Raw genomic sequence first — 20,352 nt, forward strand, 5'->3', positions numbered from 1 at the left:
GACACGAGCTAGTCCCAGGGAGCTCACGTTCCCCACGAGGCCGCGTTCCCCACGAGGCCGCGTTCCCCCGTTCCCCACGTTCCCCACGTTCCCCACGAGGCCACGTTCCCCACGTTCCCCACGAGGCCGCGTTCCCCCGTTCCCCACGAGGCCGCGTTCCCCACGTTCCCCACGAGGCCGCGTTCCCCCGTTCCCCACGAGGCCGCGTTCCCCACGTTCCCCATGAGGCCGCGTTCCCCACGTTCCCCACGAGGCCGCGTTCCCCACGTTCCCCACGAGGCCGCGTTCCCCACGTTCCCCACGAGGCCGCGTTCCCCACGTTCCCCACGAGGTTCCCCAGAGGCCACATTCCCAGCTAGGGTGATACGTGCCATGGCTGAAAGTGCCGTCAGACGGCAAGTGTCGGTGGCCGGCCTGGTCTGTGCTGGGCCCGGGGGGAGAGGCGAGAGCCAGCGGCAGCCAGGCCAGGTGTGGTGACTGAGCCAGAAAGTCTCTGGGACTGAGTCTGGAGGAGCTTCTACAGTTCCTAGGCTGTTTTTGCAGCAGATGATAAAGAGGAGGCCCAGCATTTATTAGCTCTTGAAGGTGTTTAAAGCACATAGTAGGTGCTTAATAGATCTTTGACTGACCTGAGAAGGGTGGGACTGGCCTGCCAGCAGCAATTATTTTCGCTGTGCCTTTTTTTCTTTTTTTTCCTCAAACCAGTGCTTATTGTGAACATCCTTGACCTAGTAACGTGGCCTGGCTATTCTCAAACCAAAGCCGCCACCTCCCAACTCTGGCGTTTTCTCTGGCTGCCCCTCATGCCGTTTCCCCCTCCTCTCGGCCTCCTGCTCCCCTGGGCTACCTTGAGAGCCTAGTCAACCCTCCCCTCCCTTTGTGCAAGAAGCCTCTTCTGGTGCCCCTTAATTCTAGTGCCTTCCCTTGGGTGATTATTTCTGTTTATCCATTATAGAGCTCGGTGAGGGACTATCTTTTGCCATTTGTATTCCCAATCGTTAGCACAAAGCCTGGCGAATAGTAGGTGCTTTGTTGACCGGCTACAATGTTGTGTTTTGTGCGTTCAGTCCTCAGCTTCACCAGCTCTTTTAGAGGGACAGACACTTGGGAGAACGGCCTCGGGCTTTAACGGAAGTTGACTCTGGCCCACAGTCAGTTGTCATTTCATTTTTCCCTCTTTTTTTCCCTTTAACAGCAGCAGCAGCAGCGATGCAGCAGGTACTGGACAACCTCACCGAGCTGCCCTCGTCTACAGGGGCGGGAGAAATAGACCTCATCTTCCTCAAGGGCATCATGGAGAACCCGATCGTGAAATCCCTCGCAAAGGTAGGGGCTTTGTTCGTGGGCCAAGCACGGGAACTTGGGGGAAGCTCTGCTTTGGAAGGGCAGCGCTGCTTCGGAGCTTACCGGGGCAGACGGAGGCTGGGGTGGTAGTGTTTTAGCCAGCAAATGGTACTCCCTGTCTTAGGGTAACATCCTAAAGTGTTCAGTGCAAACCAATTTTCTTTTTCTTCTTACATTAAAAACAGAACTTTACGGTTCCCGCTCTGCCTTCCTCTGGTTAGAGAAATCCCAGCAGCATCCAGGAAGGGGCCGCAGAAATCATTTCTTCCAGTCCTCTGACTGACTTTATAAATGAGAAAGCTGAGCCTCGGGTTAGGTGGCTTCTTCCCCGGCCCCCGGGCCCAGCCCCTTAAGTGTCTCCCCGATGGAGTCTGGGAGCTGAGCAGAGAACGCAGGTTTAGTCCCAGGATTCTGGGTCCCATGAAGGGCCGCCCACCGGCTCAGAGCCTTGATCCTCTCCACGAAGGGTTCTGATGCTCTGTGATGATGGGCAGGTAATATCCTGACAGTCAGCCAAAGGCTTGCCGCCCCTTTCTGTAAGGAATCATTACTACGTGCAGTATCTCTAGCCAAACGCCCGCCATGTTCCTCTCGGACTACCTGGAACCTCCATTGTTTCTGGTTGGGGGCGGCTTCCTCATCCTTGGAGCGCTCCTGAAGCCAGCCTTGGGTGGGGGTGGGGGTCCTGAGTCCTTTCATTGATCCCTCTAATGACTAATGTTTTGAAGAAGGAGTCCTTCTGGCTCTCTGCTGCCCAGCAGCCGCCCGTCCTCGCGCTGCTTCTCTTGCCTCTGAGGTCTCGTTGTACGTCAGTTTTCCTTGGACGTTTTCTCGGCCGGTTTTCCTCATTCCTGCCCCCTCCGTTCTCCTCCGGGGACGTTAGCTCCCTCTTCCACCTGGCTGCCGGCATGCAGTAAGCGCTCCTCTGCACAAACACGGCTGCTAACGGGCCGTGGCCCGGTGGAGAGCGCGCTGGGTTTTGGCCCCGGAGGCCTGGATCCGAATCCCGGCTTTGCCGCCGGACCCGACTTTGAGTGGACACAACGTCCCCCGAGACCCTTCGCCGGTCTAAGCCTGCAGTCCGAGAATTCCCCAGTTCAGAAAGAGGCTCAATCCAAAGTCAGTCAGTGAGTCCAGATCCCAAAGCAGGAAGCTCGGAAACGAGCTCATCCACAAGCCGACATCTTTGGGGTTCCCCAAAATCCCCAACAAATGTTTTCATTGGCTTTGAGATTCTTTTGTTAACTTTGTTCTGGGCCTTGGGATTTGGGCTTTTATGGGTTATGCGTCATTCCTGCACTTGGGCTGTGTCTCTGAGACGGAAAAGCAGGTGGACGCTGACCGAGCCCAGAGTGGAGGAGGAGAGCTGGGGGCCAGAGCCCTTTGGGGGGCTCGCGGCCTTGGCATTCGTAGCCCCCGGCAGAGGGAGGGAGAAGCCGGGCAGGAAGGATGCCGGGAGGAGATGGGGACAAGTCCAGTGCAGGGATGGCAGCCAAGCTGTGCACCAGCCCCTGTGTGGTCGGCCCCGGTCCATCCTTTTTGTTAAGTGATTCCCAAAAAGGGGCCGGAGGCAGGCTCGGGAGGGGTCCTGCAAAGCTGCGTTTGGGTTGATTTTATTCATAATGAGGACGAGAGGGGATCACTGAGGACTCTGGAGCAGGAGAGTAACAAGGACAGACTTGTGGTTCAGGAAACTTTTGGGGTAATTGTGCGGAAGACGGAGGAGAGAGGGAGAGACTGAGGCTGGAGGTGACCGCTGAGCTCTCCCGACCTGAGGGGCGGCCATGGTAACGGGAAAAGGAAGGACGGAGGCTTGACGGGGCTTGAGCAGCTGGCGGGGGTGGGGGGAGAGTTTAGAGGGTTGATGGGGGTGGGACAGACTATCTCCTTTAAGAGGAGAAGAAATAGGTAAGAAAATGGGGTCTTCATGGGGTCTGTTGAGCGTGAGACGGCCTCCATCTAACTCAGAGCGTAGGGTCCGCCTGGGTCTCTGGAGAGAAGCTAGGTTTGACAGCGCTGGAGAATCTGTAGGAAGGTAGGAGGTCACCAGGGGAGAATCTAGGGGAGAGGAGCCAGAACAGAGCCCTGGGGGTCCCCCAAAGCATCAAGGCTGACAGAGCAGCAGGTGAGAAGGAGCGGGGGCGGGGGGGGTGGGGTTGGAGAAGAGGCAGCAGAGGAAGGAGAAGGGTCATGGGGGCCAGAAAAAGGGGGAAGATGGCCAAAGGAAAAGGAAATGGGAGGGAGGGATCATCCAACCCTGGATCAGAGAGGACCTTGAGGGCTGTGAGCTCCAACAAAGGGAAGGAGGAAGGAACTCCAGAGATGCACAGGCTGGCTCTTCCAAAAGCAGACAGCAAGTGCTCGCTCCGTGGGACTTAATCCTTGCTTTGAATTAGAGACTGGACTTTACATGATCCTAAAAGGGCAGAAGAGACTGGGGATTTTTGGTGAATTCTTTCTTTTTAAAGATGGAATTTGGGCAAGAAAGTGGGAGAATTCTTCACCTTCTCCATCCCCTTCCTCCCTTTCCAGCCCCAGATGAAATCTCGGAAGACCATTAGTTGAGAGCAGGAGAGACCTTGGCTGCCATTGAGGCCCACCACCAAGGTTGCGTAGATTGGAACCCAGGGGCTGCTCCCACTGCCCCAGACCCTGTCCCCCATAAGCCCCGCCTCCCTCCCTGCTCCGCTCTCACTTAGCTTAGGCTGCCGCTGAGCCCGGCCCTGGAGGCCTGGGGCCTAGGATGCTCCAGAGGCAGGACCAGGGAGGACCTCCCTGTGTGGGGAAGGGCCACGCAGCCCCCCGGGGCGTGGGGAGGGCTCAGAGGACCGAGGACGCAGGAGAGCCTCTTCTCTGGGTGATTTCTCCCATGCAGACCATTCTCTTCCTGACCGAAGGACGATTTGGTAGCTTTTTGTAAGTTGTGGCAAGATCCCTGGGGGGAGGCGCTGAGTAAGGCTCAGTTGGGTCGATGTTGCCTGCCTCTGTCCGGAGGAATGGCCAAGCCGACTGGGCATATCCCACAAGTCTTTGCCTGGTTTACCCTTTACCTTAGGAGAAACTTCCCTGAACTCTCAAGGTGTTGGGTTTGTTATCTCTCTCTGTCTCTGTCTCTGTCTCTGTCTCTCTCTTTGTCTCTGTCTCTCTCTCTCCCTCCCTTCCTCCCCACTTCCTTCCCTCTCTCTCCTTTCCTCCTTCCCTCCCCATCCCACACCCTCTGCTCCCCCCTCCCAATTACATGACACTTGGGTGTAATTTTTTCCTTATTTTTATTATCACTTTTAAAAAAATATATAGATAGAAATGAGGAGAGAAGGAGTTTTTATAAAAACGATGGCTGCTATTTGTCTTTTCCCAGGTTTTTGCTTTCTCTTGATGATCTACCATTTCTCCCATTTTTGACCAAACTAAAATTCCCTTTAAGCATGTGCTCAGCAGTTGGTAGTTTCTGTTTGTTCCCTTACAGCGGAGGCATCCAACGCAAACAGAAATGGGGGAGGGGGCACGCAGCACGTACCAATCCATCCGTAGCATCCCGGTGACTCAGTTTTAACACGTAACCCTCTCTGTGGTTTGTTCTGTTCTTGTTTATTTTGTTCAATATTCTTCGATCGCATTTTAATCGAGTCGGGCCGCGCCTGGGAATGTGTTTAACACCCCTGCCCTAGTTATTCTGGCAGACTGTACCGGGGACAAGATAGCAAGACCAGCTGAAGTTTGGGCCGAGCTCAGACAAGTGCGCACACGAGCGGATCCGCTGTCATTTTTAATCCATGTTCGGGAGGCTTCTTCCGGCGCAGAAGCCGCCGAGATGCGGTTGTGCTGAGTGAACGCGACACTTGATAGAACTAACGCCGGGTCTCATTTCCCCATCTCGAGCTTGGGGCTGCTCGAGTCTGTCCGTGTGGCTGCTTTTTGTCCTTCACATGCGCTCGTTTTTCCTCTGTCGCTTCACCGGCCGTGGCAGAGCGGGCATCCCTCTTCATTTGAGCCCTGCCGTGGCTTCTGCCTTTCCGGCCCCAATCTGCGGTGAATTACTGCAGCATTAGCACAGTTCATTACGTGTGCGTTCCGTCTGGCCGGAGGTGCCTTCGCTCCCTTATTACGATTTCATCTCCATATTTTCCCATAAGATGGGTGGAGAAGGAAATATAATCGAGCTATTTTTTAAAAAGAGAAAAAATCAGTTACCTCAGAAACCATTCCTGACACATGTTTTCTTGATGGATACATAGTAAGCCTAATTTTGAAGTTGCAGCATTAATATTTATTGCATCTTTAAGCTAGAAAGATTAGTAAATTCTGGTGAGAATACGGCCTCCTTAATTAGCATTCGGTTAAAACTATTTCCGAAAGGAGTTGCAGCCAGCTTTTTTAGATCTCTGAGTTCATTACAAAATTTGCATTTTAGAAACGGGATTAGAGTGTGAATTATAAGTCTGATACAGCTCGAACAACTATTGGTGGAAAATCTGTGTGCGTGTGTATAACAAACCGAAATTTCGCTTATGCGAGTCAAATGTCAAAATAGTGTGGTTTGTAAAAAAATCTTTCTGGAACATTAATAAATCAAGAAGAAAACATTAATTGGATCAGAAAGAATGAAAAGTAAGACTGCTGTTAATAGAAATTTGTCGTGATTTCAGGCTCACGAGAGACTCGAAGATTCTAAACTTGAAGCTGTCAGTGATAATAACTTGGAACTAGTGAATGAAATTCTTGAAGACATCAGCCCGTTAATAAACGTAGATGAAAATGTTGCAGAGCTGGTCAGCATTCTCAAGGAGCCTCACTTTCAGGTAACCTTTTCCCATCATGCCTTTCTTCTTTAGCCACCTCTTGCCTTTGGCCATGTGACTCATTTACCAATTAAATTTCCAAAGGGCTTGATTTAAAGACCCTTCAAAAAAAAGGGTCAAAAAAGGGAAAAACAGTGACTTTAATTTGCTCATGATATCATATTTCATTTCTGTCATATATTCCCTTGACTTTTATCTTGGTGTATAGTGTGAGATGTTGATCTAGACCTAGTTTCTGCCAGATTGGTTTTCAGTGTTCTCAGTAGTTTCTATAGTAAATCCTTTCTCAAGCAAGTGAAAACTTTGGGTCTATCAAACACTATGCTGCTGTTACGTTATTATAAATATACGTTTATTTTTTCCTTTTTCTCTCTTTTTGGTCTCGGTTTAAATATCAAAAAATCATGTATGAGTCCTAGAAAGGAATGAGAAAGAAGGTTCTCTTCTTTCCCTATGAGTTTATGTAATACTGAAATTAATTTTCCTTTGAATGTTGTTATAATTCACTTCTAAATCCCTCTTGGTGTTTTATTTCAATTTTTTGTTCTCATATAGGGTTATTTAAATAACCTTTTATTTTTTGAATATTTTATTTTTTCGTAAACAAATCCTCCATACAAGAACCATATATGAATCATATTCCAAATTTGACTACTTAAAATTTGAAATCCTTGTGATGATTGATATTATTCAAAGAAGGAAATCAGTTACCTTTTGGCCTCTGTTTTCGATTTATTTTTGCCTTAAAATATTTCTAGTTGGATTTGTCTTAGTCTTTCTATAAAATTCATGATAATAGTTACAGGGTCTTTTATGTGGAAGGGTGGTCCCACTTAGCTACTATGAAAGAGGGGCCCTGAGGTCATTCTCCCCTCACTGCTCAGAGGTTTTCCTTTTTTCATCTTGGGACCAGAGACACATTTCTGAACTGGCAGGTGGAGATTAGTGTGTGGCTTGTGGCCCAAGGACGGCACAAAACTAAGTGGGCTGCCTGGGTTTCTGAAGCTGCTTGGCTTGGTTATTGTGGGGTCCCCCAGTGGCCTTAACTGGCCACCAAGAGAAGAAATATGTTCATGCAGAACTAAAAAATGATCGTGGGGGGTGTTTGATACGTCAGCGCAGCCGGATGGTACAGTGGTGAGAGCGCCAGGCTGGAGCCAGGGCCACTCTTCCCGAGTTCAAATCCGGCCTCAGACACTTCCCGGCGGTGTGGCCCTGGGCGTCACTTCTCTTCCCCCCTCCCCCCATCTGCCTCAGTTTTCTCATCTGTAAAGTGAGCTGGAGAAGGAAATGGCGAGCACTGTGGTAGCTCTGCCCAGAGAACCCCAAAAGGGATCCCAGAGGGTGGGGCATGATGGAGACAAGGGACCCGCAGGGGGTCTGCCCCCTCTCTGCCGGAGGCTTTGCTTTTTGTTTTGTCTTTTTAACTGCACTGCGGTTCATAAACTACTTCCCCTGGCCCTGCTCCGTGGGCGTCACCTTTCCGGCCTCCTGCAGTGCTGCCCCACTGGTCACCCACTGCCCCCCATGACCGGCCGTTGCTCACCTCCTGTCTCTGCTCTGCCCCGTAGGGAAGGTGGGCCTCCTGGTATCACATGCATGGCAGAATCCTCCCCTAGACACCCTCCCGGCGCCCTGCGCCTGACAGAGCCAGAGCCCTCTCCTACATGGCCTCCTGGTGTCCCACGCCCAGCAGAGCCCTCTCTTAGATGCCCACTTGGTACCCACGCCCAACAGGGCCCTCCCCTAGACGCCCACCTGGTACCCACACCTGGCAGGGCCCTCTCCTACATGGCCTCCTAGTACCCATGCCCAACAGGGCCTTCTCTTAGATGCCCACCAGGTACCCACGCCCGGCAGGGCCTCTCCTACATGGCCTCCTGGTGCCCTGCGCCTGGCAGAGCCCTCCCCTAGATGCCCACCTGGTACCCACACCCAGCAGGGCCCTCTCCTGCTGGCCTCCTGGGGAGAAACCTTGTCTCTGCCCAGTTAGTTTCAGGTCGCCCCCATCCCACGGGGAGTGCCGTGAAGGGAGGGGCCGAGTTTGCTTTTTCCCAGCTTCCCTTTAGCACAGTGTTTGGCACCCAGTAGGTGCTTAATAAATGTTCACTGAACAACTGACATAAGCATTTATTGTATTTGTAAAAGGCAAACATGAAAAAAAGCACGCTCTCCTCCTTCCCGAGTCACTGTCCTGCGGCACAAAGCTTTCCTTGGGCAGAGCGACGAGGGTCTCTCCCTAGATCAGTTCCGTTACTAGATTCTGTGAACAAGATCTCCTTCACACCCATCACACTGACCCGTTAGTGCCTGAAGATTGTGTCGCCAGGGTTGGACCCTTGAGACCTAGAGAGAAGCTTGTGCTTCCCCCTAACTGTGGTCTGGTCATTTCCCAAAGTGTCTGACTCTTTGTGCCCCACTGGGGGGTCTTGGCAGAGCCCGGAGAGAACTCCCTTCTCTAGTTCATTTTACAGGTGAGGGCATGGGGGCAGACGAGGTGCCCGGGGCAGTGTCTGGGGCGGATCTGACCTCGGGAGGATGACGTGGCTCCCAGACCGGGCTCTGCCCACCTTTCACTCACAGGCTGGCAGGAAATGACCGGCCAGTCATGTTTTCTGTAACGTCTTGGACTCCCCCTGACCGATGGCCCTCTGTGCCCCCGGAGACTGAAGCAAAAGGTCACGCCAGTAAATACGGGGTTTGTTCAGGGCGTCTGCTGCGGCTGAAGCGCCCGGAGGAGCTGGTTGGGCAACCACGAGTTGGAGGGTCAATCCCCAGTAATGTGCAGGGAGGGGAAAAGGCAGTGGGAGGGACTGCTGAATGCAGAGGGAATGGCATGGGGAGTCCCGGGGCTGAATTAATGAGTGATTTGTGCCGTGCGACTTAGAGAGAATGTCCGGCTGTGGGCGTCCTTCAGGACTTAGGGTGCTGCCTGCGCCTCAGGCATTAAGTGTTTATTAAGTGCTTGCTGTTTGCCCAGTGCTGGTTATACAGAAAAGGGCAAAGAGAGCCGCGGACCTCACAGTCTATTGGGGGACACAGCGCTACACACAGACGGGGAAAATGGAGATGCTCAAGGAAAGGCACTGAGTGAAGGAGCTTTGGGGAGGCCCCTAGGGGAAGGTGGAACTGAAGGGAGCCAGGAGCTGGCTCTGGGGGAGCACGGCTCTGGGGGAGCACCGGCTCTGGGGGAGCACTGGTTCTGGGGGAACCCTGGCAGCCAGGCAGAAGGCTCTGGGGAACCGCCGGCTCTGGGGGAGCGCCGGCTCTGGGGGAGCACTGGTTCTGGGGGAGCACTGGCTCTGAGGGAGCACTGGCTCTGGGGGAGCACTGGCTCTGAGGGAGCACTGGCTCTGGGGGAACACTGGCTCTGGGGGAGCACTGGCTCTGGGGGAACCCTGGCAGCCAGGCAGAAGGCTCTGGGGGACCGCCGGCTCTGGGGGAGCGACGGCTCTGGGGGAGCAATGGCTCTGGGGGAGCACTGGCTCTGGGGGAGCGCCGGCTCTGGGGGAGCGCCGGCTCTGGGGGAGCGCCGGCAGCCAGGCAGAAGGCTCTGGGGGAGCACTGGCTCTGGGGGAGCGCCGGCTCTGGGGGAGCACTGGCTCTGAGGGAGCACCAGCAGCCAGGTGGTCGGCTCTGGCCATCTCCTTCCTTCCCCGGGGCCGGGCTCTCCCCAGGCCTCTGTCTGCACGCAGTGCCTTCAGTTGCTTCTCCCGTTGGGTGTCCCGCTGTCAGCTCCAACTCAGCGCCCCTAAATCTCACCTCACCTGCTCTTCCCCAAACCCGGGAAGCCTGGTGGCCGTCTCTTTCCTCTCATTCACAGAACCCTGCACTTGTGGCTGTCGGGCTCTCTGCCTGAACCGGGGCCCTCCCCCCGGTTGTGAGTCTGTCCTTTCCCTTCTCTTTGCCTCCCGGCCTGTTCTCTGACATCAGTGTCCTCGCTCCTAACGGGCGTTGGCTCTAGGCTGTCTGCCCGTTTCCTTCCCTGTCCCGGTGTCCCTCTGGCAATTTCATGCTTGGCGGTGGCCTTCCTGAAATGGAGAGCCCGGGTGTGTGGTGGCCACAGCAGAAGGCAGTGGGGGAGCCCCCCAGGACCCGGCCCCCCAGGACCCAGCCCCCGCTTACAACGTGCGCCGCTGACTTGCTGCGCTTGCTCCCGGTTTTTTAAAGCCAGACTTCTGTTTGAAGTTATTTTTTAACCTGACTGTTCTAAGACTCTACATCCTTTTTCAGTTTCTTTCCCTCGATTTAGCCCAGTTTCTGGAGCTTTTAAAAATCTGGCTCGTCAGCATGTTAGTTTCTTCTTAGTTTTGTGTCGTCCAAGTTTCGTGAGCGTGGCCTCTGTGCCTCATCCAGAGCATTGGGGAAGATGTTAAACGGCAGCCTTGGCCCGGCCCCGATCCCCGTGGCGCCCGTTGGCAATCTCCCTCCAAGGGCAATGGCCTCCCGACGAGTTCCATCCGCTTGCAGTCCCCCCTGCTCTGCATCTCTCCATCTTTGCCACAGGACAAAGGGAGGGGAGCGACCAAGCGCCTTGTCACAGAGCTGGGCAGGCCTTCGCCGGGCACTTGGCCCAGCTGCCAGGCTCGTCCTGAGGCTCAGCAGGCTGCCCTGCCCCAACTTGGGCGCTTCCTTTTCTAGGTGTTCCCAAGATTTCTCTTAATCAGGATTTTCGGACTTTTGCTAGAAATGGAAGTCACATTCAGTGTCCGCTTTTTCTTCAAAACTCAGCTTTCCAACCCTAAAACACTGTTTAAATTCTCACGTCCAACCGAGGTCCTGCATATTGAAGGCTGCTCTAACTGGGAAACGCTCCCTGTTTACGCTCCATCGGCCAGGAGTCACTTGACTGCCCTCCTTTCCTTTCTCAGAGAAAATCTTTTTCTTCTCTTTTTTTAATATCTTACAAATCAGATAGCACCCATTTATTTTTAGTTTCCTGTAAACTTGACGCTGCTATTTCTGCCTCTCCAGAGCCTCGAGTGTTTACAGCGTCACCAGTGTCCACTCTGCTTGCCTACCTCAGTTGACCCTCCCTGGGCCTGCTCCGTGGAGAAGAAGGCCACAAAGCAGAGCTCTTCTCTGCTGCTCACATAGTGGGGGCTTTAGGCAAGGATTTCTCTGGCAGCTCGCTTCCTTCCTCCCACTTCGCTGCTCATCGGTGGCTAATTTACCCCCAATCACTTCTTCTAAATCCTGCGATTTTACAGCGTGACTTTCTGCCAAAACAAAACCGTTCTTTTCACAAGAGGTCAGGCTCTCTCTTCGCTTGCAGCCTTCGGGAACAATTTTAACACGACACGATTGTTTTTAGGGGGGCTACCTGCCATTTCCCTTAGAGTCTTAAAAGGGACGTCTGAGTTGGAAGAGACTTCACAGGTTACATAATAATAATAATAATAATAAATAATAATAATAATAGCATTTATATAGCACCGTGGGCTGGCAAAGCGCCTTACAAATATATTTCATTTGCCCTTCATCAGCAACACTGTGAGGTAGGTGCTATAATTATCCCCATTTTGCAAGTGGGGAAACTGAGGCAGGCGGTGATTAAAGTGACTTGCCCAGAGCCACAGGGCTAAAAGTGCCTGGATTCACATTAGCTCTTGGGCCTTCCTCGCCCTGGCCTGGCCCCCACTAGCCCTTCCAAGTCTGGCCCCGGGTGTACCTGAGTCTCTGACTCTCCCCAAGTGACCCGTGTGCATACGAGTCTGAAGTCTTCAGGTCAGTGATGGCTGCTTGGGGACCATGTTTCCCTTACGTCTAAGCGAGGTCTCCCTGATGCTTCTTCCTTCCTTCTGGTCCCTCCTTCAAACGGGGTCCGCCTTTAAATCCCTGAGGGAGGAACTCGGCTAACGAGACGATATTTGGGAGGGATTCTCCCTCTGGGGCTCTCGGGGCCCTCCCAGGAGGCCTCTGGCGCCTTCACCCAGACTCCCCTCCTCACGGTCCGGCGGAGCCGCCCAGGCCTCGGCCTCTGCTGGGACGCGTCCCGTGGGCGCGGCTGCACCGGCCCCTCACTTGCTCTAGAAGCTCCGTCTCCTTGGCGGCAGTTCGGGGACGGCTGCGTCGGGCTCACGGCCCTGGCGCAGACGGAGGTCCCAGGGCTCCCGGAGCCGCTCTCGGGCCCCTCGCTCCTCGTCCCTTTGCTTTCTCCTGGCTACGGCAGCGCTGCCTAACAGGGAGGCCGAGGGCGGCTCCTGGTCTGGGCACAAAGGCAGAGCCGGGGCAAAGGGAGCGGGCGGGGAAGGGCTGGCGCCGCGGCCTCTGGCGGGGAGGGAGGATGCGGGCAGGCCCTTAGATTTGGGCCTTACCCGGGGGCAGCGCTCCGGACGGTGAGGATGAGTTGGGGGGATTTACGGCCCGGGCAGGGCCTTGGAGTCTGGGGAGGCCAGTCTGGGAGGGCCCCAAAGGAGGCCCTGCTCCAACCTCCAGCCACTGGGCTGTTGTTCTACAAGTGTGAGGGTGAGCCTGGCCGGGGGCCGGGAGCCTGGGAGGCTGCAGCTCTGGCTGCGTCCGGCGGGAGCAGGCCCTGAGCCCTCTGCCCGGCACACGTCTCGGGAACCACGTGGGGTTGCGCCAGGCAGCCGGTGCCCTCCCCGCAGTGCCCTTGTTGGGAACGTGGCTCCGGCCTCGGGGTTGGGCCCACGGGGGGTGTCCGGGGCCATGCTGGGCAGCTGGATCCGGCCCCTCCCCGCGTGCCCTTGTTGGGAACGTGGCTCCGGCCTCGGGGTCGGGCCCGGGGGAGGGGGGGTGTCCGGGGCTGTGGCGGGCGGCCCCTCGCTCTAACCCCTCTCTGATCTGCCCTCGTAGTCTCTCTTAGAGGCCCATGACATCGTGGCATCCAAGTGTTATGACTCGCCCCCATCGAGCCCGGAAATGAATCACTCCTCGGTGAACAATCAGCTGCTGCCGGTGGACGCCATTCGTATCCTCGGGATCCACAAGAAAGCGGGCGAGCCCTTGGTAAGCCAGGGATCGGAGCTCGGCTCCCCTTGGCGTGAGTGCTGGGGCTGCAGCTGAGCTCTGGCCCCCGCGCGGTCTGAGCCCCCCCAGCGCCTTCTGTAGGGAAGCTTATCACCCAGGGCCAGTAGGAGCACGAAGAGATGCCCAGGGCCAGGGTCTAAAGGACAAAGTGGGGCGGGACCATGGAGAGCATGGAGAGCAGGGCTCCTCCTCCTCCCCCGAGGTGGGTCCCCACGGCCGCACGTGGGCAGAATGGCCTCCTCCTGCCTCCAGGCTCGGGAGGGGAGCGGCCCCCGGAGCCCCCGTGCCGGCCAGCCTGGGCTGGGGGTGAAAGCCGTTTGCTCCTCCCGGGAGGGCAGCCGCGAGCCTCGGTCCCCCTGCCCTCCCGAGTTCGGGGCTATCCCGGGGTGACTGTCGCCGCTCTCTCCCCCAGGGGGTGACGTTCAGGGTCGAAAACAACGACCTGGTGATCGCCCGGATCCTTCACGGGGGCATGATCGACCGGCAGGGGCTCCTCCACGTCGGGGACGTCATCAAGGAGGTCAACGGCCACGAGGTCGGCAGCAACCCCAAGGAGCTGCAGGAGCTGCTGAGGAGCATCAGCGGCAGCGTCACCCTGAAGATCCTGCCCAGCTACAGGGACACCGTCGCCCCTCAGCAGGTGAGCGGGGGCGGGCGGGCCCGGCCCCCGGAGGCCCAGGACAGGGCGCCGTTCTCTCCCCCCCCTTCTCTGTGGTTCTCCCCTCTCTCGTTCCCCTGTTTTTCCCCATCATCCCTAATGGGGCCTCAGACAAGGGTTTTAGTGGAGGCTTGAAACGCACTTAAACTGTAAAGCCTGTGATCAGGGTCTCTCTCCAACCTCGCCCGTCTCCGTCAGTGCTCGCATCCGTACTTGCTCTAAGAGATCCTTCTGAGCCGGTGCAGGGGCCCGGATGCCAGCTGGCTGCTCTCGCAGGAGGCTGGTTCTGCCCGCCCTTCCCACGCCCAGAAGCTCTGCTCCCAGAGTCCTCCGCAGGGCCTGGGGGTGGCAGGGGGCGGCCCAGCTCCAGAAGGGGCAGAGCAGGGACCTGCCGCCCAGAGCTGCCCTTTGCCGGGTCGGGGTCTCCCTGAGGCTGCTGGGAAGCGGGCCCGAGGGGAGCAGGAGCCACGTCATGTGGCTGTGATCTCTGCCTCCGAGGCTTCCTCTCTTCCGGGGGGTGGGGGGGCAGCCCCCACCGGAGCCCGAGTTCCCCAGTTCTGGGGGCCTGCCTTGGTCTCCCCGACCTTCCCCTGGGCCTCCTGGCCGGTCTGCGCTGCTGCATCCCTCCCCAGCCCTCCTGCCCAATGCCTGCCCAAGCTGGTCGGAGCCCGTGGCCACTGAGGCGCGGTCCCTGCCTCCCGGAGAGATCGGGGGAGCAGTGATGCTGTCCCCTCCTCCTTCCCCGTCCCTGCAGCCGCCCATCCCCGCAACGGCCTCGTCAGCGGCCGCCTCCCTTTCCTCCTCGGCCTGGCTCCTCATTCCTTCTCTCCGCAAAGCGCTGAATTTTTTTTTTTTAATTCTCCACCCACGAGACCCGTGAGAGCGGCTGATTCTTGGACAGAGACCTCGGGTCAGGGAAAGCTCACGAACGTTCTGTGACTTTGGACCGATGGGAGCCGCGCCCCCCAGATCGGGGCAGCTCCCAGTGGGATTGAGGAGACAGCGGGGAGCAGCCGGGAAGGAGGAGCGCGTCCGGGAGCCCTCGGAAGGTGCCGAGGGTGAGGCAGAGCCCGAAAGGCTTCCCCCCGAAGGCTGGAAGGAAGCCAGAGAAACCGGGGTCGAGAGAGGAAGCTGACGGGGCCGGCGTGGAGCACGGCCGGAGGACGGGGCGCGTGGGGAGCAGCTGGAGGCTGGGCGAGAGCAGGGGCCAGGGAGGCCGTGAGGTGGGAGAAGGGAAGGGCCAGGGGATGCCGCTTTGTGCGTTTGATCCCAGAGGCAGGGGGAAGCCCCTGGAGTTTGAGTAGGGGGTGACACGGTCAGACGCGCACTTTAGGGAACGCACTCAGATGGCTGAATGGAGGATGGACTACAAGCAGCTGCCATCGTTCGGGTGTGAGGGGGTGAGGGCCCCTCTATGGCGAGGGCTGTGACCGGGGACAGAAGGGGGCCATTGGGAGAGAGGCTGAAAAGATGAACCAGAAAGCTCGTGGCCGGAGACATCTCATCGCTGCCTCTGGACGGAGCGAGCTCGGCCAGAAGGAGCCGCCAGAAAGCAGCCCGATCCGCTCCGCGCGTCCCACAGTTCTCCTCGAGGATCCCGGCGTTCTCTCGGCGATCCCTGAGGAAGCGGATCTTGGAGCATCTCCCTCCTGGAGGCTCAGAAGCCCTCGCGCCTCCAAGGACCAGAGAGATGCTGGCGGAGCCCGGTGGGCTCCGGCTTGTGCCTGATCCCGATGTGTGGGCCGCAGATGCAGAAGTGCATCCTGGGAAAGGGAGGATCGTACCGGGGAGGGGCCGGCTGGGGGGGCGGCCTGGACACGCGGCAGGAGGAGGAGCCCTCCCCGGCCCACGGAACCTCGATGGAAGCTCGTCATGGGGACAGAGACAAGAACGAGAGAGAAGGCGTCGGGCCGCGACTAAAGAGAAAGCCCCCCTTGGTGAATCGACGTGTGGGAGGACAGGATTCGCCCAAGTGCTTGCTCTCACTCATAAAGAATCTCCGGTGGGGGCAGCAGACTCTGCCCTGAAGCAGGAGGACCTGAGTTCAAATCCGGCCTCAGACCCTTTGGACTTTTGTGCACTTATCTACCCATTGTACAACAAACAAAGGCACGGGCAGATCGTAGCGTCATTTCAAGAAACCTATCGGCAGTAAATTGACTAATAATAGTTTGCGTACCGATTCTTATTCTTGTTTTACTTATAATTTGGCTTTATATCTTCAAGGAATCGATAGACAGCTAGGAAAGTATTTTAAAAATTCTGACAATTTTCTAAATGCTAGAATTGTGTTACGGATTAATCTTTTTTAATGGTGTTAAAAGTGCGGCGGCTCGCAGAAACGTGGTGCTGTGATTTTCACTTAATGAGTATCGGATGTATATTGTGTGTCTGTTATTCTTCAGAACCATCGGATGTGTCTGGTTATGATTACGATAATGCTTGGAAAGGAAGAATTCTTAGATAAGCAGGGTCTGCTGTCAGCGTGGCCCGGGCCCAGGCCGTGAGTGGCGAGGAGCAGTAAAAGTATGGGGGGGTTGGCTCTCCGACTGCCCTGATTATGTCTGACTAAGCCGGATCCCAGTATTTGGGGAACTGAAGAGTATTTGAGATTGGTGGGAAATGGTTTCTGGGACCTCCACAGCCGCAGCGTCTCGGCTGGTCACAGACGCCATCGTTAAGTCGCCCCCATGGCGTTTCGCTCGCCCGGGTGAGCCGGGCTTCCGCCGCGCCACGGTCACGGTCTCGGAACTTCCTTTCAGGTGTTCGTGAAATGCCACTTTGACTACGACCCCTACAACGACAACCTGATTCCCTGCAAGGAGGCGGGACTGAAGTTCTCAAAAGGAGAGATCCTTCAGATCGTCAACCGTGAGGACCCGAACTGGTGGCAGGTGAGTGGCTCTCGGCCCGGCTGGGGCTCCTCTGGCCTGAGGAACGTGGGCGCTCCTACCTCATCAGAGAACCCCCTCCTTTCCCAGACGTCCTCATCGCCCATGAGAGACCCTGAATCTGGGGGGATGCAGTGCCCATGAGGATGACGCGCAGCGGGCTGTGTGCCCCCAGCTCCCGAGACTGCTGTGGCTCTGCCTTGGGCAGGGGGACCTCGAGGCCCCTCTTGGGGGGTCTCCTTTGACTCAGCTTACTTTGTGCACTCTCAGCGGGCCCGTGTGTCTTTTGGCCTGCTCTCCACCTAGAGCAGGGCAGAAATGAATGCTGGGTGAGAGGGCAAAGAAGGGACCGATTGCTCTAGTTAAGAACAGAAAGTTAAGTTTTTAGAGCATTTGAGAATGACAGAGCGCTTTTTCCTACGTGATTTGCTCCTCATAACAACAATCCAGCCAAATTGGCGGTGCCAGGGTTGGGTCTGTATGGAGGAGGGAACTGTGGCCCGGACAGAACCGGAGACTTAGCTAGTCACGCAGCCGCCCCCATTGCCTCCCTCCCCAAGTGGGCTCTCGAGAAACAGGCTCGTTCTCCCCCGCTCCCCCCCACCCCCCAGCTTGCTTTTCGTATGTGAGGAGGCCCCCTTGCCTCCCTCTTGTTCTGTGTGCGCACGTATGTGAGCGCACACTTGTCTGTGGGAGGATCTCCCAGAATGGGGCTCAACTCTAAAAGCAGAAAAGGGAGCCGGACGGTGGGATTGTTGGGGTTTTTTAATTGGACAAAACTCCAGACTCCGCTGCAGCACTATTTTGTATCTGAGAACACCACAGCTTGGGAACACCATAAAACTGGGAACATTTCATTTTAAACTGTAACTTTACTCTTCATATACATATGTATCGAGATATAATAGATAATGTTATTCCATATAGAGTATATCGAATAACATTATATATTCTATCTTGATACATTGTATATTTATATATTAACATTATCATAAATACAATATGTTCAAAAGCATTTTTCAAAATTGAAAATGGATCCCAAATTCCTAGAACCTTGTTTTCAGTTTACTTAGCTTATAGTAATTATTAAACAATCAATTATTAAATATGAATATGTAAATATATTCAATATAATAAGACATGAACGATTAAATTCTTCTTAAATGATTCTTTTCTAAAGCTGCTTTTTTTTTTTAAACTTTTTTCCCTCCCCATTCCTATTTCTTCTTTCTCTACTTAGGAATTCTTTCTCTTAGTTCTTTTTTCTCACACTTTATCCACCCTGAAGTCTTTCCTCTTGAATATTATTATTATTATTATTATCAAAGGTAATAGTAGGTGATTGTAATTAATATATCATTTGTTGCTTTTCTGTTTGAATAATATATAATTAAAATTACTAATGATAGTCATACTGTCAGCTAGCACTTGTCACGTGTCAAGGTTTGCAGAGAGCTTTTCAAATATGACTTTATTCTCTCTGAGGCTGGTGTTGTTACCCTCCTCAGGAAGCCGGGGCAGACAGGGTGGAGTGACTTGATCAGGGTCACAGAGCTAGTAAGCGTTGAGGCCGGGTGGGAACGCCTCCTACTGACTCCATGGGGCTCTGGGCCCCGTGACTCCACCTCGCGCTCTCTCCTTAAATCGTCCGTGTGGGCAGCGTGGCCAGGCAGGAGAGCCCATACCCAGCCCCATGCCTGGGAGGCTCCTCTCGTCCCGGCGGGCAGAGGCGGAGGTTGGCGTGCCAGGGATCGAGCCCCCGGCGCTGCAGCTTTGCCCGGGGTCTGCCTTCCCCGGAGGGGGCTTGAGATCCAGCCCCCCACCAGACGCCCCCGAGAGCTCCCGTGCTTGAGCCCCGGGGGTGGTCCGTGAGGGGAGGGGTCTTCGGCCTCTGCCTTTTACAGGCTCTGTTTGATTCCAGGCTAACCACGTGAAGGAGGGAGGAAGCGCCGGCCTCATCCCCAGCCAGTTCCTGGAGGAGAAGAGGAAGGCGTTTGTGAGGAGAGACTGGGACAACCCGGGTGAGCCTCTGGGTCCCTGCTCTGCCCGCTGCTGGGTCCTGGAGCCTTGGGCCCAAATCAGCCATAAATATATATTGGGGGGGAGGGTGGAGAGACAGAGAGTGTGTGTCCATCCGTTACCTGGAACTGCAGACTCGCTGTCGGAGGCTCAGTTAATCCCTTCGGTTGCCCCAGGGGCAGGGCACGCCCATGGGGTTCTGCGAGAGCATTTCCCGGTACTTCGGCCGGCCGTTTAAAGCCCACTTGTCTCGTTGTCTCCAGGGCCTTTTTGTGGAACCATAAGCAGCAAAAAAAAGAAGAAGATGATGTACCTGACCACCCGCAATGCAGGTATTGTGAGAGCTTCTGGAAAGGCCGGCTGACCTCGCGGGTCTGAGCATTGCTCGGGAGCGTTGCCGGCTTGGGCGCCACTGGCGGCGCAGGGAAGTCGTGCCGCGGTCGCTCCTGGGGGCTTCGCTCCGCGGTGTTCCCGGGGGGACAGGGACTGGCAGAGGGGCCGGCGCCAGCTGCTCTCCCCTCTGAGGGCCTCCCTGCCTGTCGCCTTCTCTCCAGGCGGACTTGCCCACCAGGGGCTTTGCTGACCCTGAGAGAGGGGACACTTGCTGCCTGGGATCCCCCAGGGGGGGACACGATGCCGGGCGGTCTCTGGCCACAGCAAGAGGGCCCACGGAGCCCTGCCCTCGGGCTCACCCGGCCAGCTGTGTCCTTGGGGCCGGGGGCTCCGTGGGGCTGGGGGCTCCTTGGGACTGGGGACTCCTTGGGGCCGGGGGCCCGCCATCAGCAGAACGGTGCAGACACTGGCCACGGTTGACACTCTCCTTCTCTCCCCACTTAGAATTTGACCGACACGAAATCCAGATATACGAGGAAGTGGCCAAGATGCCGCCTTTTCAGAGGAAGACCTTGGTCTTGATCGGGGCCCAGGGGGTTGGCCGGAGGAGCTTGAAGAACAGGTTCATCGTGCTGAATCCCACCAGGTTTGGGACCACGGTGCCGTGTGAGTAACCGCCACTTCCTCCCCGGCTTTGTGTCAGGTCGTGGGGGGCCGGGGGGGGGGCTGCTTCTCTCCCGATCCCTTTTTCTGGTTTGACCCTGAATGCTTCAGCTCAGGAGTTTTGTGTGAGCCCGGCTCTCGGCCTGCGTCCTCACCAGGCTTTCGGAAGCGTCCGACGATGGCCTTCCCTCTGACGAGACGGCCCGCTGGCTCCTCGCGAGCCTGGTTACCCGGTCCCCCGGGGCCTGCCGAGGTCTCTGTGCGAGCCCGGCTGTGCCCAGAGCCGGGACGCTCGGTCTCAGCCCCCTCAGCGTGTGGCGGGTGCCCCCGGGGCGGTCGTGGGCTTGGCCCACCCTCCCAGAGCGGCTGCGGGGCTGGGGAACCGCACTCGGCCTCCCTCCCTCCGGCCCGCGCCCTCCCCACATAGTCGTGGTGTTGCTCTAGTGGAAGGCGATGAGCTCTCCTCGTGGCTGGGAGCTCCCACGTCAACTTTATCTGTGGAAAAAAGGCTGTTTGTGGCCAGAATCATAATTACGCGAGGAGCCTCCGGATTGTTCCACACTGGGAGGCTCCTTTGCCTCATTAAGCACTTGGCCGACGCGGCCGGAGACCGCAGAGTGCAGTAGGACCAGAAGGCTTCTGAGCGGAGCCGCCT

At 56.2% G+C, this 20,352-nt stretch overlaps 1 protein-coding gene across 3 annotated transcripts in view; it reads left to right on the forward strand.

Annotated features, from left to right (window-relative positions):
* The window catches only part of PALS2 (protein associated with LIN7 2, MAGUK p55 family member), a 63,714-nt gene that overhangs the window by 35,260 nt on the left and 8,102 nt on the right, over positions 1–20,352 (forward strand). For all 3 annotated transcript variants that reach the window (XM_051963186.1, XM_051963183.1, XM_051963184.1), the window contains 8 exons: positions 1,196–1,326; positions 5,991–6,143; positions 12,960–13,112; positions 13,546–13,773; positions 16,554–16,685; positions 18,604–18,703; positions 18,965–19,033; positions 19,539–19,700. In XM_051963186.1, coding sequence (XP_051819146.1) covers positions 1,210–1,326; positions 5,991–6,143; positions 12,960–13,112; positions 13,546–13,773; positions 16,554–16,685; positions 18,604–18,703; positions 18,965–19,033; positions 19,539–19,700 — 1,114 coding nt within the window. In that variant the 5' untranslated portion in view covers positions 1,196–1,209. The remainder of the gene's footprint in view (positions 1–1,195; positions 1,327–5,990; positions 6,144–12,959; positions 13,113–13,545; positions 13,774–16,553; positions 16,686–18,603; positions 18,704–18,964; positions 19,034–19,538; positions 19,701–20,352) is intronic.

Source organism: Antechinus flavipes, chromosome 5 (assembly GCF_016432865.1).
Source record: "Antechinus flavipes isolate AdamAnt ecotype Samford, QLD, Australia chromosome 5, AdamAnt_v2, whole genome shotgun sequence".
Taxonomy (NCBI): Eukaryota; Metazoa; Chordata; class Mammalia; order Dasyuromorphia; family Dasyuridae; genus Antechinus; species Antechinus flavipes.